At 42.2% G+C, this 19,044-nt stretch overlaps 1 protein-coding gene across 1 annotated transcript; it reads left to right on the top strand.

The window, feature by feature from the left end:
- The first annotated feature begins 6,669 nt into the window (after positions 1-6,669).
- On the top strand, positions 6,670-18,728 carry LOC124286045 (metabotropic glutamate receptor-like). Its single transcript, XM_046722363.1, has 6 exons — positions 6,670-6,857; positions 10,752-12,242; positions 14,285-14,568; positions 15,045-16,060; positions 16,790-16,993; positions 17,405-18,728. Exons 1-6 carry the CDS (start codon positions 6,855-6,857, stop codon positions 17,437-17,439), a joined length of 3,033 nt encoding a protein of 1,010 aa, XP_046578319.1. The 5' UTR covers positions 6,670-6,854; the 3' UTR covers positions 17,440-18,728.
- The last annotated feature ends 316 nt before the right edge of the window (positions 18,729-19,044 follow it).

A 19,044-nucleotide genomic window follows, 5' to 3' on the forward strand; every position in this document is an offset into this window, starting at 1 on the left:
ACTGAATATTGCTGCTACTAGAACCGTCCTACGGTCTTGTAGGCCACAATGTGTAACTGGAAACACTGACATGACTTTCCTGCAGCCTTGTGTAAAGAATGACAGGGTTACCTTGTCTTTTCATTTGAAAATCTTTAAAATGTATGACAGTGTCTCAGTTGTCAGAATCAAACTTGTTATGAGAAATTCCCTCTTGATATGAGGAGTTGAATGAGTGCTGAAGTTTGTAAAGAATGTTTTGTTAAGGCCAGACAAGTTTAATTTCTTGTTTCGCAAAGTTTATTCAATTGTCCTAAAGCAAAATAGAAACATGTATAATTCCCAAAATCCCTCAAGGTTAGATTTACAATTTCTCTTATTTTGTTTTTGTTGACTTACTTAAGTAAAGACATATTCTTCAGACAAGAAAATGAGTTGGTCTGGCCTTGTCAATAATATATACATATAAATAACTGTACATTTGTATTTGTGTCATCCGCAAGGACTTTGTACTATGGCATATAAGTCTAATTATACATTACTGCTCATACAGTCGTCATCAGATGTAATGTTGTAGTTTGTGAATATATTTGCCAAATTATATTAGCATATGAGCGATTATTCAAATTTTGTATATACACTGATTTTAAATTGTAATAAACATTTATATTTTGTATAAGTAATTTGTCTCGTTTTACTCAACATTCTGTCAACAGAAGTGGCCTAGTGGTTCACGTAGTCACTGATATGCCCCAAAAGCCCCTATGAAAATCTGGGTGATAATTGGTTTTCAGAAAACAGTGATTGTCTTAAAAGGCGACTAACAGGATCAGATGGTTAGACTCGCAGACTAAGTTGATGCAAATCTTTCTCTCAGAATTTCATAGATGATTATGAGTTAATCATTTGATTGTCTGGTCCAGACTAGGGTATTTAAAGACCTCCATCGTATAGCTCGAATATTCCTGAGTGCTGTGTTAACCAACAAACATCATATGCCTAAGCCTGTGATGATTCGCATCGTGATGTGTGAATCTATTTTGGTGCCCATACAGAACTTGGTTTAAGAATGCTGCAATCAGTGGCCACCAAACTCTTGGCGGAACCCATGAAAAGAGCAGCAGCTACATTCCGAGTGTTTGGGGATTTGCTGCACTGCAGCTTGATTCAGCTGTTGATATTAACCTGTAAAGAATGTACCTGAACTAAACAATCCAGTGATTGATAGTGAGAGCAATGATGGCACAACAACATTACTATGCTGACCACTGATCCATTAACATCCCGCTTACTACAATTGGGATCTATTAAAACCAGCATTCGAAATACTGCCTGCCCGACCACCCGGGACGGGTTATTTTCAACACAGGCTGCCATATTCCTCAAATTCACCTGCCCATCGGTCAGGTTAAAATTTAGACATGTATATCAAGATATTCATCATATTTCAGGATAATAGATCATAATTAATTCACTCATAAGAATAAATGATGAACACCAATTGGATGATAAACTACATCGCTTGTCAAACCTAAATTATTTGCAGGCAGGTAAGTTTTGGTTAGGGCTGGCACGTTTTACATCTAACCAGCCCTGTGGTCTGGCTGAACTTTTTGGGAAGTTCATACCCTGTAAAACCCATCATCTCCAGAGGGTTCATACAGAGCAATTTGTTGCCCAATGCTTGCAGCAGTCTATATTAAGCAGACCCACAAATGTTATTCATAACAATGTGGGGGAAAGCTAGCAGGTATCAGTGTCATATCAGCCAGTGTCCAGTTTCCATGCATGTCACTGTGGTCAGTATCCTTGTCTTGAGTGATAAATGATGGTGATGCAGACAACAATGTTCCAGCTATATCATGAACACCAAAACACATGATCCCCAATCACTGGATGTTCAGGACAGGATGAAGGACATGGCACAGAATCCTTGTGCACTGAGCTATGTCAAACTAGTCTCTCCAGGGATATGATCTAGAACAGACACGAGGTCAGAGACTCGGACTTCTTGGGCAATAGTTAGGTAACAGTGGGACAATGGCTTGCTGAGAGGGACTTGTCATGAGCTGGGTCACAGACTGGAGCAAAGTTGGAAAACATATTGTGAGACTGGGATCTGTAAGACATGAGCTAGGCTACACTGGGACCTCCAGAGGCACACGCTAGGTCAGACCAGGATGAGAGATTGGGCAGAGGTAAGGTCACAGACAAGAACCTCCTCAGACAAAACTGGGTCAGATTAGGGTCTTCATGAACAAGAGCTTGGTCCGACTGAGACCAGATTCGGGCAGACTCTAAGTCAGACTATGACCACTAGCTAGGCCGGACTGTGAGACAAACTGGGTCAGACTGGACAACAACTGGGTCAGTCTTGGACCACCTGCGACACAAGCTACTTCAGTCTGGGACACAGACTCTATCAAGCTAGATCACACTGGGACACCATCTGGATCTCACTGTGACCTCATAGAACAAGGACTGAAAAAGACGCTAGGTCAGTGACCGAGGCTTCTGGTACATCAAAGGGGTAGCAGACTGGGTTCTCACGGGACAACAAGGGGGTTACAGACTAGGACTTTCTGGTACAGACTCCAACTTCCTCTCACATGAGCTAGGTTAGACAGGGATGAGGTGGGACAAGCTAGGCCAGACTGGGGTAACCTTGCACAAGAGTTAGGACCTCCTCGGCCTTATGCATCAGGTGGGTCACACTATGGTAGAAGCAGGTTACTGGTCTTGGACCCGCTTGGGGACATGAAATGGTTAAATTTAGATGTCCTGGGACACGAGCTGGTTCAGACTGGGACCCTCGGGCAAGAACTAGGACCTGAGAGCTTACTGTGATAATCTGCCTCTTTGTTTGTCGGGGTGAAATCTGATCGGCCAATAACAAAGCTGAAAATCAAAAACGGATAACGCATAAACAACCATGCAACTTATTTTGACTCATTAAGTCAGCAAAGTGTTTGAAGGAAGGTTAGTTGTATACGGATGACCAACAGTGGGGATCAAGTTTTGACCAAGGCGACCGTTTAATTGGCAAACTAGTGTTGAACCGCTCAGTCTCACAGCCACTGAACCGCAGTATTTTCCCCTCCGCCCAGTTCTTTCTGCGATGCTGACGTCGGACTTCTCGCAGATCATGTTGTTATTTTGGAAGTTGGAAGAACTACCGGATACACCACGGACCGAACTTACGGCCCTCCTCTGTTCGTACCAATACCCGCCATGTATGGTTACAATCACCAGACCCGTGAAGATCCGGGTTATAATTGATCTTCAGTAACCCATGCTGGGCGTATGAGGCGACTAATGGGATCTAGTGGTCTGGCTTCTTGACTTGGTTGAAACATGTCATCGGTTCCCAATTGCGCAGATCGATGATCATGCTGTTGATCACTGGATTTTCTGGTCCAGACTCGATTATTATTTTTACATACCGCCGCCATACAGCTAGAATATTGCTGAGCGTGGCGTAAAACTAAACCCACTCACTCACTACCAGCACCAGTGGGAATACTGTTGTGTCTGATGACTGACTGACTGACTGACTGTGGTTTTACGCCGCTTTTAGCAATATTCCAGCAACATCACGGCGGGGAACACCAGAAATGGGCTTAACACTGTGTCTGATGAGGCAACTGTGCGAAAACAACAAGTCTAAACGTCGAGTAAAAGATTAGAAGCGTGTAGTGTTGCCCCGGGACAATTCACCCGTGTAAACGTCATTGTACATCCTCCGCATTCACAAACTTCGGCAATCAGGTGTCCACCCTTCCCAAACTTAAAAGAAAGAGCTGTCAGAAAAGCATTATGCAAATGATAATTACGTGATTACGGATGACCATTTCTTGATACCCACAGGAGGAACTGAAGCCTTGTCCGTCTGTGACATCCGGTATTGTTAACAGACATCCGTTGAACCCGGAGAGGATTGTGTTGAAAGATAATTAGCAGCAAACTCCATACACGCAATCCGTTATAGTAAGACCCAGAACATCTAAGCCACCCCGAACGTTGTCCGTAAGAAAACCACATGATGTCTGGAAGTAAACTTCAGCAGGACTAAACAATAATACAACTACATTTGTATGGGAAGGGGGCCTGTGAAGATTTGGGTCGAGACCAGAAAATCTGTGACCTACTGCTTTCAGCTGAAATAGAGGATGTTTTTATTTTATTGGGCTTCAGTTTTAACTAAGTTTTCAACACTTCAGTTTCAAAACTACAGCTTTTGAAACAACGACTGGATCCGGACTCGTGAGACGCAATGCGTGTCGTCCGTCGGTAATATCTCTTCCTGAGACAACACGGGCCACAGAACATGAAACGCCACAGGCATGTTCCTACCAAGACTGGCATTAGTCCCATAAAGTTTTGTCATTCCTGGAGCAAAGGCAATCTAGATTTCCACAGCCATTATAGACTTGAGTTAAGACTCCTGTTATATTTAATTCTCTGTGGTCTAGGAGACAGACTAGTTACCCTATCGTCGTACATGATCCGTAAATCTTAGGTTCATATTCAAGGGTCCCATTGCACAAAGCGATCCTAGCGCAAAGACCGTCTAAAGTTTATGTTAGACCATGGGAGTAACGACCATCATTGCACAAAGATCACGTTGGGCAAGAGGGTCTAAACTGTCTTCGGGTGTAGTGCCTTTGTTATAAGTGACACACTGAAGAACCCCAACTCACTCACCGACCTCGACACGCGCCGACTCTTCTGGCGACCCCCCAGGCGCAGTCTCCACCAGGTGTTACTTACACAGTCGTCGTCAAACCGCCTACATGTTTATAAACATCCCTAAATCGTAAACCTGAGAACCGGTCATGTGAGTGAGTAAACGAATCAGAGGGAACCCATGTATTGTACGGGAACCTTCCATTGTATCGGGCTGTTCTCAAATAGATGTATATATCCATGCAATGAACTTTCACAATCCGTATCACATAAAAGCCACATCTTTTGTAACTGATCGCTGTTAAAACAAAACAAGGCGTAATATCTGGTATGTCTGAATAGTTTAGAGGCTATGTGTGTAATCTAAGAAGGGCGTCTACAGTGTATTCTGTTACAAACGTTCACTTCTCAAGGTAGCTCTCCGCCGTGATATTGCTGGAATATTGCTTAGAGTGGCGTAAAACCAAATTCACTCACTGATTCACTCACTCACTCAAGGTAGTCAGGGGCGATGGGGTAGCCTACTGGTTAAAGCGTTGGCTCGTCACGCCGAAGACCCGGGTTCGAATCCCCACATGGGTACAATGTGTGAAGCCCATTTCTGGTGTCCCCCGCCGTGATGATGTTGGAATATTGCTAAAAGCGTCGTAAAACCAAACTCAGTCAGTCAGTCAGTCAAGGTAGCCCGTTGTCTTAGAGTTAGTGAGTGTGTCTGGAACATCAAAGCAACATCGATGCGAATTGGGGCGGTGGGACAACCTAGTGTTTAAATTCAACATACATAGTGAAGATCATTTTCAGATAATGCTGAAATAAAGCTCAACTCGTTTGTTAGTTGTCACATATTTTGTTTGCTGGGAATTATTTATATTGTAGCTAAAATATAGGACTATCACATTCTGAACAGGACCAACAACTTTGTATTGTTATGGGTCCTTAGGGCCTGCAGCTTTTTATGGTTAAGGAAAATTCCAATACTTAAGAACGTCCAGTAAGAATATATAAAATGCTAGGCAGAATTTAAAATTAATTCTGAATGTGTTCATGATACATCATTAAGAGTCTTAAACATCCTATACTAGCACTTTTTAAAATGTCTAAGGAAATACAGCAGTTTTTAGCTATACTTTTGCTAAAAATATCAAAATATGATAAAACAAAATATGAGAGTTACTTCTTACTTTGAACACAAATGTATATATTTCAAGGGCGGTGGGGTAGCCTAGTTGTTAAAGCGTTGGCGCGTCACGCCGAAGACCCGGTTTCGAATCCCCACATGGGTACAATGATGAATATTGTCCCCGCCGTGATGTTGCTGGAATATGCTAGCGGCGTTCAGTCAGTCAGTATATATTTCAATGTACGTTCCGCGGCAATGCTAGTCTCTGTGATGAGTAGTGGAAGGGGGATAACTCTGTGTCTGTCTACTGTCCCTCGCATCTGCATTATACATATTTTTCAAAAGATAACACACAAAACAGAATATCACATTTTCACAGATATCCACGTGGGTGTATATAATTTAAAAAGTCATGAACTTTGACTAAATATTTAAAAACATGCATGTGTCGTTACGTACGTTTCTCCCTTTTACAGCTTATTGCTTTTAAGTATACCATGTAATGTATTATCTCAGCAGCTGGCTATATATACGAGTTGAGATCATTACAGAAATCATCATTACGTTTTTATCATGATCCTTACTTGTGCCCGTATTAGCGAGCAGTCCTGTTTAACCGCGTCCGTTTTATGCAGGTTTAGGCTGTATCAGCGTCTATTAGCGAAGACAGGCTCTCCGAATCAGCACATTAACACGTTCTGTAACACTGTGCGAGAAAACCCACATATTTATCGAAAATGCCGCTCAGCGGGTTTTGTGTTATCCAGCGTTCGCGACGAGCCGTGTGTTCCATTGTGACAACTATAAATAACCCGTAGAACCAGTTTTACAGGTGAGCCGAGCGCGCTAGCAATATCGGGACCGGTCCAACGTTATATTGTATACGGCAGTGGTCGTGGTGGTGGGTTCTTGTGAATCAGGGCTGTTTTCATTGGCAGTGTATTTATAGTGTCCTCAACCAGCCCAGGGTTGGGTTCTGTGATATCGTTGGGTATACACCAGTACACAGGAAAGCGGGTAGATTCATAATTTCATTTTCGAAACCCGAGAGGATTTAACTTCATTTTCAATGGTGAGTTACGATTGTGAATTTTATAACGCATTCCAGTGTAGTTTTCTGTTCTGTCCGCGACTATTACAGGGGAAACAGGCGTGTGTGTTTATACTGTTGTCTCCATTTATTGCACATAGGATAGGTGGCAACATGTGTATTTATTGGTATAGTTTGCCCCATTATGTTTGTATATGTTTTCTGTATGATGATACACTAATTGTAATACTTGTTTAATATCGCCACACTAGAGTAGCAACACGCCTTACAACCTCCTATGGGCAACACCCAATAGAAAAACGTCTGGTCGTTATTACCTATAATGTAGTACAATCCGTGCCCCTCATGACAAGGCATGTAATGACACTGGTACTCGTCGTTCACATAAAAATCACACATTTCATGAATCGTCTTGTAAAATGTGTCATAATAAACAATACATGCACTGCAGCGAACATACGTACCCCTTCAACCCACATTCCTACCGTGGTTAGCAATCTCCACACCTATAATTAGTTGTTTTCTACCAGATGGTATTTCATCTCAGAATCGTCAAATAATATTCCATCTCTGGTATCGATTAAAAATATTATTCCACCCTTGGTATCGATTAATTACCTGTGTTGTTTCTGTGTTGTACAATGTGCAACACAATTCGATATAAACAAGATTGCAATATTAAGGTGTGGTAATTTTACTGCTCGAACCAAACATGTCTATATTATGTAAACTATTTTCTGCATATAAAAATAGGTAGAACATTCACATTATGACAAGTTCAAGTGATTTTCTCGACTTAAAGACAATAGTACCTCTTTTTTTATAAAAAGGAATATGAAATTCTTCAAATTCCCCTGATAGTCAGAATTGTTAATGTAGATTGTATTGTACATAACATGAGCACTGACATCAATAGGGTGCAAGAAAACCCACCCACGGTGTGCTCTCTGTATATTTGAGGGGATATCACTGGTATTCATTACCTACACTAATATGTATATTTATTACGATTTTTCCTTACCTCGTTGAATACATTATTCATGTGCAGCTTTAATGTAAACATTTATAGTTTGCATTGTCACGGGAATCTTCTCGTGGGAAGACAAGCTTGTCAGTTAAACATATCCAGTAAATATACCATTATAAGTCCTAAATAGTAATACTGGTTGCCAATGCTACTTCAACATTTTAAAGTGTGAAATATATTCAAATATCAGATGAATACGATAAAATCAATTGCGTCAATGAGATATTAATTGTTGTGGATGCAGTTATTTCTAACGTAATCACATAGCTGTTGGTCAAACTGTGAAAATGGCACCAGAATTTTCACGTGACCTTTACATGAAACTACAATTGCCTGGAGACAATATAAGGGGCATGTGTTAGACCTATACAATGTGATACAATAATACAAGGTGTTTACAAGGAGGTTGAGTTTTGTTCCTTTTATTAAACACGAGCTGGAGACAATGGTGTTTAATTCGTGACCAATCTTGTTATGTAACAATCCAACCTCAATACCTGGCGTTCCTGTGTTAAGAGGGATTATGTCTGTCCTCATGGGGTCAATCTTGAATACGAGTGATTAGGTTTTGCAAGAGGTCAGTTTAGAAATCATGTATTGATTAGGAAGATGAAGAAACAAACTGACAATATGTTGTGTCACATGTTGGGTGGTATAAATGCAGTAGTGCAAGTTAAACCCCTGAGGCACGATGTCTCACGTGACCAAGTGACCACTTACGTGAGTGAGTGAGCATGGCTTTACGCTGCTTTTAGCAGCGGCGTAAAACTAAACTCACTCACTCACTTTTCCAGAAATGTCAACTTCAAATGCCAATGAAACGATGTAAAGATTCAAATTCATAATCGGTTAGTGCCCTTACCCTTACCAAGAACAACTGAAGAGTCACGTTCATATCAGTATCGTGGATGGTTAATATTGATAAAGGGGTTGTCTTGTACCTCAAAGAAATATTCAAAGTAGACATAAAATTCTTTGTTCTCCGTCACAATTTTAATTCCGTTAATGAATGCGTTTACATGCACACAACACGTGCATGGCATCTACAATAATAGCATAAGTTATTTCGTCAGTGACACGAACACAGAAAAGGCTGCCTCTCCCATCACAGTGTACACACGAAAATGTTCAGTCCTCTCCCATCACAGTGTACACACGTACATGAACATGAGAATATCCTAAAATGTTATATGGATAGAAGACTTTGGTTTGGTATGTTTGAACAACCAATCATGTAAGTCTATTGAGTCAAAACATCAGACTGAGGAAGTCATTGATAATTAGGATATCGACATGTTTGTTTAGGTGAGGTTTAGGTTTAGGTTGGGTTCAATCATGTAAAAATTCAAATCAAAAGTGTAAAAACAGTTAAAAATGGGTCCAAATGATATTGTTTATGATGATAATGCATGCACATTCACAAAGAGTGATACAGTTGGGTTTTGGATGTGAAAGAATGGTTGTTTACTGATGTTTTGACTCAATAGAGTTACATGATTGGTTGTTCAAACATACCAAACCAAAGTCTTCTATCCATATAACATTTTAGGATATTCTCATGTTCAGAGGTGTAACATTTCTTTTGGCGTTCAGTTTATATTGCCTACTAATTCCTTTTAATGTTGAGTGACAAATAAGAACGACAAACAAACACACGTACTTTCCTAGGTGAGTGAGTTTAGTTTTACGCCACACTCTGTAAATACTACTAATCGAGTCTGGACCAGGCAATCCAGTGATCAACAGCACGAGCATCGACCCGAGCAGTTGGGATACCATGTCATGTGTCAACCAAAATTACTCGAGATGGCATGCCGCCTAGACGCTGGCCTACTATGTACACGCCCCCTCTTTCGAAATTCTCCGTGATTCTATAAAGCCGAGTTAGGTTGACAATTGAGTTTGTAGGAGACAAGAATCTGTTTTTCCGAATTCGTCTTCACCTTTGCTATTTTTACTTCTCATGTATAGTTACATCTCTTAAAAATAGATATCAAAATCATCATGAGTTTAGTATGGCCGTTTTTCAAGATGTGAACTATGTTATCAAAGTTTTTAATCTGAATTCACAACCAAACCGACCAGACAGGTGAAGCCATCCATAGAACCGCCTTAGCAAGCAAGTCATAACAACATTTCGCACGCGCCTGAGGCGGTACAGATTTAGAGTTATCTCCCCTGGTACACAACGCGGGGCAGACTCAACATTGCTTCAAGCCTTTTCTTCTGGTTCTTAATATGATTGAATTAATCACCGCTAACTTCACCGGGAAAATCCTGGCTCTGTATGACACTGTTAAATAAACATCAAGTTTGTTGTAGAATGTTGAAAAGCAGTTAATGAATTGTTGGTGTGAATTTGTTGAAAGACAAAAGCCAAGTAATAAATAATATCTGTATTTAATGTTACGACCAGACGTTTTCATTTGTTGGTGTATGGATTGTTTGTGACATATTCTGGCCGGTAGGTGGGGTAAAGATTCATATCTGAAAGATCTCGAGCCTGTTTTGATTAAAGTGCTGCCCATAGGTTCATGTCTGATTCGTCATTGTCTGGTTAGTTCTTAAAGAATCCTTTTTATTGGAAAAATTCTATGAAACACATAAAATAATTAGTCAGAAACCGCTCTAGTGGTTGTGTGGGTTCTTGTACCCGACTCAAGTGGGTAGCAGGTAGTCAGAGTCACTTTACTCTTGCTACTCGTTATTCATGCCGTAAACCACTGTTTTACCTTATATTGAAACACAGAGATGTGATATCACGATATCTTGATGTCTGCGGCGTAAAACAACAATCATGGCGCTGTTATTAACTGCATATAATCTCCAGGGGTATTATTTATTGATATTTATCTTGAACACATTTTTCACGTGATCTTTTGTTTCAGATGAGGGTCCTGCCGGGGCTCGCAGTTGGTCTTCTGCTGGCTGTCTCTCTGTCGTCTGCTCAGGAGACCTGCCCAGCAGCAAGCGGCGGGACGTGCCAGGAGATCCCTATGGCCATTAAAAAAACTACTAATACTGCTCCAGCCGCTCATTACTATATCGGAGGCCTGTTTGGTATCCACGAGAAGGGAACCACCGCCTTCTCCTGTAGTGATAGATTCAGACTTCGCGGGATCATGAACCTCCAGGCGTTCCTTTGGGCAATTAACTATTTCCAATCACGACTCCCAGCAAGCGACAGAGACAGAGTATCCATTGGAGGTGTTGCGTTTGACAATTGTCAACGCACAGAGCAGGCGATACAAAATATCTTGGGTTTTGAACAGTGTCGAAACAGGTTAGCAGGCGTCGACAGGCGACAGGTTTTGGCTTTTGTAGGTCCAGACACAAGCGACGAAGCCCTGGCTGCAGCTGCTCTCATGAAAGACATGTCACTGACTACAGTCAGTCATGCGGCCACGTCTCCGGAACTGAGTGATGGGAACATGTACCCATACTTCCTCCGAACCGTTCCATCAGATGCTAATGACGCTGCAATCCTGGCTACCGTTTTGGCTAACGAACTGAAGGCTAAATATACACAGCTTGTGTATATAGACAACTCTTATGGGAGACACGGAATGGAAGAATTCCAGAAACAAGCCAAAGCTAGAGGTATCTGCATCATACAGAGCATCAAGATCACTTCCGATGTGTCGACGTCCGAGGACAGCGAGGTTCTACGTAAACTCATCAACAAGCAGAACGTGAGGTTTGTTGTAATATTCGCAGATGGCCCGACAGCCAACAGAGTCCTTCAGTCGTCTCAGGCATACAACGCCCGTTTAAACGCCCAGAATGCTGTCAAGTTCACCTTCCTTGGTACCTCATCATGGGGTACCTCCGACCTCTATCTTAACAACGCCTACGCCGCTGCCAACAACAGCATTGTCGTGTCTCTGTCTAGGGATTCTTTATACACAAACGCCATCAACGCCTTCAAGGACTACTGGAATAATTTAAAGCCAAACGACAAGAGCTCGGGCATCGACAACACATATCTGACGGAGTACTGGGAAGCCAGGTTTAACTGTAAGGTAGACGGAACCTCCAACGCTTGCGTGCTAACTACCCAGTCGCTTCGGGACGACCTTGACGCCTACGTACCATACACCATCATGGCTGTTGACGCTATTATCAGGGGCGTTTATGCTGCTGCCCAAAAGGCCTGCACTGTATACGACCTATGTTCCGATCTCCTCAATATTGGCAATAGAGGCACCGCCATATTTAATGGTATTAAGCAAGTAGAGGCTTTAGGAGATGCTAGTAGGGTCTTGTTCAACCAGACCGTTGGGGCAAACAACAAATATGTGACAGGCGATCCTTCTAATGGCAACGGCGGCTTCACCAGCTACAAAGTACATGCTGTGGTCAAGGGCGTGTACACGGAGGTATGTATAATTTTACTGATATTTGACGCATTGACCATTTGACGCACGTACCATTGGCGCACTCGTCTCGCCTCGTTGCAGGCGTGTCGGCGAGTATCGAGTTTGTTTCTTGTTGAACGCCACACTCAGCAATATTCCAGCTACATGGTGGCGGTTTGTAAATAATCGAGTTTGGACCAGACACTCCACTGATCATCTTTGTGAGCATCGATCTACACAAATGGGATACGATGATATGTGTCAACCAAGTAAGCAAGCCTGACCAGTCAGTCGCTTCTTTCGACAAGCATGGGTTGCTGAAGACCAATTCTAACCCGGATGTTCACGGCGAGGAACTGGAACAGTATTGTGAGGAGACTAGATATCAAGTCGGCTACAGATGTATAACAGATATTTCATTTATCAAAACTATCTGTCTAAATATGCTTTTGAAATAACACCTTGCAACAATGTATTTTTGCGGCCGGCCATTTCTCTTTTTTTCAACAGTTTTAACGCATAATTATTTTTTAAAGCATCTGAGGGAGAATTTCTTTATGTTTTCTATAATTCCCTGCCAACACTCCCTGCCCATCTGCCACCCCGAATATCAATATGCTCGACGTCTGAATGTTGTTCGGGTGTTCGATATAGAAATGAATGCTAATAAGGAAAAGAATTCTTTAGAAAACGACAGTTATGACATTCCTATCATATTAAGGCGACATATACGATGTTGGCTGCTTTTGTCCCCTGTCCCCATAGCTTTCATGGAAGTGGTAAATGTCTGAGTTTGGTTGGTTTGTTGTTTAACGTCGCACTCAGCAATATTCCAGCTATATGGCGGCGGTCTGTAAATAATCGAGTCTGGACCAGACAATCCAGTGATCAACAGCATGAGCATCGATCTACGTAATTGGGATATGATGACATGTGTCAACAGGGCGGCGAGCCTGACCACTAGATACTATTAGTCGCTTCTTATAACAAGCATGGGTTGCTGAAGACCAATTCTAACCCGGATCTTGACGAGACCAGCATCACGTATGTCCAACCCTTTCACTCCAATATATAGCGGGTTGTCATTTACATAGAGGGACTACACCCGACTCACTGTCTGTTATGTAATGAAGCGGCTCGGCTACCCATCCCACCCCCATATAGTTACTGAACTGGTTTTTATTGTACCCCATTTACACCAGTCAGCTCTATGTAGAAGGAGAGCCGTGAGCGAAACAGGTCTCATTCAGACCCACTCCCTGGAATATGTGTTATTTTATTCAAGAAACTACAGGGACAAACGAGTAACAGGAAGTGGAGCGAATAGGGTCAAGCCAGTATAATGTAGACGGGCATTGAACAATAGGGCACCAGACAAAACACCTCGCGTAGCCTTGTACAGGTTACATGGTGAATCCGACATGGAAACACGAGGGGATGTACATGCAGCGGGGTGAAAATATTGGAGAGTGTTGGGATATATATAGCCATTCATTCATGTACAGGTGACCTACATTCATACCTGCAGGAGATACACACACGGTCACTGAAGCTACTCACGCTTATACAAACAGGAAGTGTAGGTGTTGTTGAGTTTAGTCCTACGCCACACTCAGCAATATTCCAGCTATATGGCGGCGGTCTGTAAATAATCGAGTCTGGACCAGAAAATCAAGTGATCAACATCATGATCATCGATCTACGCAATTGGGATATGATGACATGTGTCAACCAAGTCAGCGTGTATCCATTCGTGTTGCTGTTGGATTATTCATATAATCTCAAATAATTATTATCTTTAATATGATTGCCATTAATCGATATTTTTGTCATAACAAATAAATCTGTACGTTCCTTTGAAATCAACACCAAGGTCAGTGGAACTGCCTACAAGAGAAGCTCTCGCTGGACTGTCCCAAGACCCTGGGTAGCATCCCGACAAGGGTGCACTAAACGAGACCCTTACAGAGGTCACAAAATGGCTATGTTGTTTGATACTTGTATTTAGGATGGGGATTGTATTTTCCCAGCGAATACATGGGATAGTCTTCATTCTGTTGTAGATCGGCAACATCAACTACAGCCCCGGAGCCAATGTGACCATAACACAACCGCTGGATATGAGGTTCTATCAGAACCAAGCTGTCTGTAACTACCCATGCACCGACTGCGGCGAAGTGGCCACAACGCCAGCTCCCACAACTGCCATGACGTCCTCCCCCACGGTAACGAGCACCAAGGACCCAACTGAAGGCGGGAACTTCACCTTCGTCAAGTTCCCAACCACCCAGGAACTGACCGGCGCTTACTTCAAGTCCCCCCGCAGTGGGGAGATGTGGATGACCAGGTACTTGACCACTGCGATGAATTATACTTAAAAATTAGGGGAGGGGGTAATTAATTTTGTACATGACATGCAATTGGAGGCCCCATGAAATAGACTTTATACTTTATCAAAGGAGTTACCTTTGAAAATTGCTTATGAATTCAGTTAACGATTGGCAACGCTTTGATTTGATATCGAGGTGTAAGAGCTGATGCACAACACAGGTGAGAACGTTGCCTAAATAGCAGGAGGCATTGACTGCCTGGATGTCTGATTTAGAGCGATATAGTCAATATAGACAGTTGACAACTCCAGTTCCCTTGGTGAAGTCATTGATCTGTCGAGACCACCCGTCCCTTATGCACTGGTTACATCAAAATGGTAGCGTTAACTGTTCGAACCCACACTAATCTGTCGTAATTAGTCAGTGGTATAACAGAAATTATGTTCACAGAAACAAAAGCCGCGCACACTAAACGTAAACATGTTTGTTCCAGGTTTGAGATTGGACAGAGATGGATTATCGCCCTTGGAGTGCTGGCTGGCCTTGGAATCTTGGCGGTCATTATATTCGAGATCTACATCTTGTACAAGCTTCTGGGAACACGCATGGGAAGTCGCTGGAGGACAATGTGGCTCGGGCAGCTTCTCCTCTTCGGCATCTTCCTAAGCTTCCTCACGCTCTTCGCATTCATCCCCGTCCCCACCAAGGCCACGTGCGCCCTCACCAGGTTTGGCGTGGGCGTGTCCTACTCCATCATGTTTGCAGTGCTGTTGGTGAAGCTGATGGTGATTCTGACGTCCAAGACATCGGAGTCGTCCCTCCTGCCCGGCGACATAGAGTCCCCCAACTACCTGAAAGGAATCTACCAGTTCCTCATGTTTATGTTCGCTGTTGGCGTCCAAGTTGTTATTGATGCCCAGTGGTTGATCACGGTGCCACCAGAAGCTGTTCTCGTGACAGACAACGGGGGCAACCAGGCCTGGGTGTGCAACCATTACACCTGGAAGGTGAACACCGGCATGCTCAACATGACAACGTTTGTCCGCAACGACTTCGAGAACCATCTCCTTTCTCTCGTCTACATCATGTTCCTCATCCTCATCACCACCGTCCTCGCCCTCAACGCCCACGGGATCATCACCAACCACAGAGAGAGCATCTTCATCGGTATCGCATCAGGGTTCACCATCCCGGTATGGTTGGCGTGGGGCTTGGTGGGAGGTCTTAACAGAGACCACATCGTTGCTCAAGAGTTTGGCGACGCCTGCATAGCCTTTGGGCTGTTCCTAACGGCGACGCTGATCCTGTTTGCGATGTTCCTCCCCAAGGTTCGGCAACTTGTCAACATTGGCGTCGAGGGCATCTACTTCGAGGACGACAGAGAGACCTACTACGCCGGGTCTGTAATTATGTCACCTCCCAGCTACAAGAGCAAAGCCAACTCTGTCCTCTACGTCAACAACTCCGGCATCTACTCAGAGCCAGTAGTCGTTGGCAACGGTGACCCCAGTAAGTATAGAATGTTGAACACTATCTGAGTGTAGAACACGTTAAAGTGTCCTCTGTAAAGAAACTGTAGGTACTATTGAATCATTGGATAATAATGTAAATCATGTGTTGGGTGTAGCAGCCTCTAATGTATCTTGCTGGGCGTGTCGTTCTACAAAACAACCATAGTGCTGAGATTGTTGTAAGTCTATGTTAGACTACTATCTAAGAAAATGGACAATATTGCTCGTACCTTTTCTATTGTTATTATTTACGCTTCAGAGTTCATCAGCGCGCAGTCTCGAAATCTCTACATTTATTAACGAATTATTTAATGACAAGTAGAGCTCTTTCAGTTTACATAGAAAGTGTCTTTGAGGTTCTTGGCAAAGTATTTGGACCAGTCGATCTCTCAGACCCTGAACCAGAATATTCCCCCTTCCACCCAAGAATGTCTGCAATGCAAAAGATCTAGATGAAGCAAACGTAGATTTCTCCAGGTTCATCATCTCTAAGCGGTATTTCGTCCCTTTTCAGTTCAATTTGACTTAACTGTTTGCATCAGAATTATGTATATTCTGAGAATAAGCTTTAGTCACATATTTCTGCATGAAAACGCCTAAAGCAACAAAATAAGGGGGATGAAGAAGTCGGAATGCATAACAAGTTGACAGTGTGTGGTGTAGAAATTGTGAGTTATTGTCTAATCAATGGATATGTATACAAATATTGTATCTTCTTTTCTTCCAGTGGCAACCCATCTAAAACATCCGGGTCATCATTCTGGGCCATATAGTACATACAGTGCACCTGCTGGCTACGCGAAGAAGAGCGAGTCCGGAAGTAAAGTGCTTCGGGTAACTCCGGATCTAACCGGAAAACATCCCACTGAGAGGCGACGACCTCAGTCTGAGTACGCCTATGTGCCCCGGTCTGTTAAAGGAACTTTGAAACGTAAGTTGGTTGAGAATATCCAGAATATACGAATATGAAGCTTCTTGAGAAGCTGAAAGATATTCATTTCATCTAAACAAACATCAAACTTTAGTTGATTTGTTTTATGTGAAAGAAGTGCAATATTTTATGTATGTTTTTACATTTTGTGTTATATTTGTACATGTATGGTCATTTCACCTTTTAATCTTATCTGAACCAATTTTAACAGCCCCAAAAGTTTTTTATATATTTTCAATTCCAAACAATTTGAGGGACATTACTACATCGGCTCTAAAGTTACGTCCCTTTAACGTGACAGGATTTGGCTGATCTCATTAAAATCTGATCTGAGAAAATCTCAAATAAACGTGAATGGTCAAAACGCACGCTTACGATGCTATATTCATATTAAGTTTATTTTTCTTTCAGGATCTAGGTCACAACAAAATCTAGGCGCTCTGTGAGAGGGATTGAAACATATCGAACATATCTAAATGTTGGACTCTGTTGTGGAGACATTTTGAGCGGGAGACTGTTTGAAACAAGTATTTTGCAAAGAAACCATCTATAAATCGTGATTGTTGTAGTAACGTAATAAGGAGTGTTTACAGCCATGTCTTCACACATGTACAAACCCCAAACTCTGTTATATCTCCTAGGGTTCAGAGAAGACTTTCAGACTATAAGTTTATCAACCATGAACCAGCTAAATACGACTGCGCTTGAAAGGGCTCGCAGTGACGTGCTTGAACGTCGTTTGGTAATGAGACAACATCGTGTACATACATAGCTATACTATATACGCTTCTGAGCCGCATTACGATTATACACATCGTCGTTAGTTTAAGTCTTCCTAATTGATATTATATCAGTCAATCAATCAATCAATCATTTGTATCTATATAATAAGAAACACTTCGTGTCTGATCGTATCTAACAATTTCCTTGATGTCTTTTTCGTCTGAAAATATTCCCTTTTTCTAGTGTATATATTTGTAAAATTAAGTTTAATTTCGGTGTTGAAAGACAGGCTGTCTCAAATTTTAGCGATTAAACCAGGTGGTATGTCTTCCCTCAATTCTCCAAAGAGAACTGAATAAAGATTTGTATTCATCACCAGACTACGAAAAGAGCCGAAATGTGCCGAGTGTATGCTTACGGTTCACTGTTTCAGAAGAGTGCGTGCATGATATCTGCTATTTGTTTTGAAGTGAGCGATACGTAAAAATGAATTGATAGTATGTACATAGTTTGACCCAAATTAAGAAATCACTTATTGAGACTTTCCGGAAAAGTAGGGTTTCCGCTGACTTAGTGTCATCTACGTAGGCCGAATATAGTGACATATCAAACTGATCTCCAATAAATGAATAAATACGTTTGAAACCGTGAAGAGCGTCACAATGTTTCTGGAACTTTCTCCCCTCCCAGCCACGAGGAGAAACGTCATTCTGTGATACAGCTGTCCGCGCGTTCAGCAGAAAAAGATAAAAATCAAAATGTATCGAAGCACCATTTCACATTAACATGTCATGGCTGTACATGATATCCGAGATGAATATATAGCTGCTTCGAGTGTGCCCCGATTGTGCAGAGTGTACACCTCAAGTAGACCTGTACAGCGTATCCAACCTGTGTTATATAAGTAAATGTACGGAAACACGAGATAGAAGTCCGTTATTATCTAACGTACTTCACCCTTATGTTATATATATATACATGTATGTGAATAAAATTTTACATTTATTTTTTCCCCGTGTGTCAACGTTTCTTTGTGTTAAGGTTATTGGATTCATACAAACGTGTGTGAAGGAAGTTACCAAACGTGACAATGAGAGAATGAGTGAGTTGGTTTTATCGCTGTCAAAGTTCCCTTTGTTTCAAATCAACTGGTTATCCGTGAAGATCCGGGTTAGAGTTGGTCTTCAGCAACCCATGCTTGTCTCTCCCGTGAAGATCCGGGTTAGAGTTGGTCTTCAGCAACCCATGCTTGTCTCTCCCGTGAAGATCCGGGTTAGAGTTGGTCTTCAGCAACCCATGCTTGTCTCTCCCGTGAAGATCCGGGTTAG

This window comes from Haliotis rubra, unplaced genomic scaffold, assembly GCF_003918875.1.
Source record: "Haliotis rubra isolate DU_JTF1 unplaced genomic scaffold, ASM391887v1 Scf373, whole genome shotgun sequence".
NCBI lineage: Eukaryota > Metazoa > Mollusca > Gastropoda > Lepetellida > Haliotidae > Haliotis > Haliotis rubra.

Coding starts and splice junctions, on each gene's coding strand:
- LOC124286045 (XM_046722363.1), top strand. Junction 14,569..15,044: donor GGGGAGATGTGGATGACCAG/GTACTTGACCAC, acceptor TGTTTGTTCCAG/GTTTGAGATTGGACAGAGAT. Junction 16,994..17,404: donor TGTTAAAGGAACTTTGAAAC/GTAAGTTGGTTG, acceptor TTTTTCTTTCAG/GATCTAGGTCACAACAAAAT.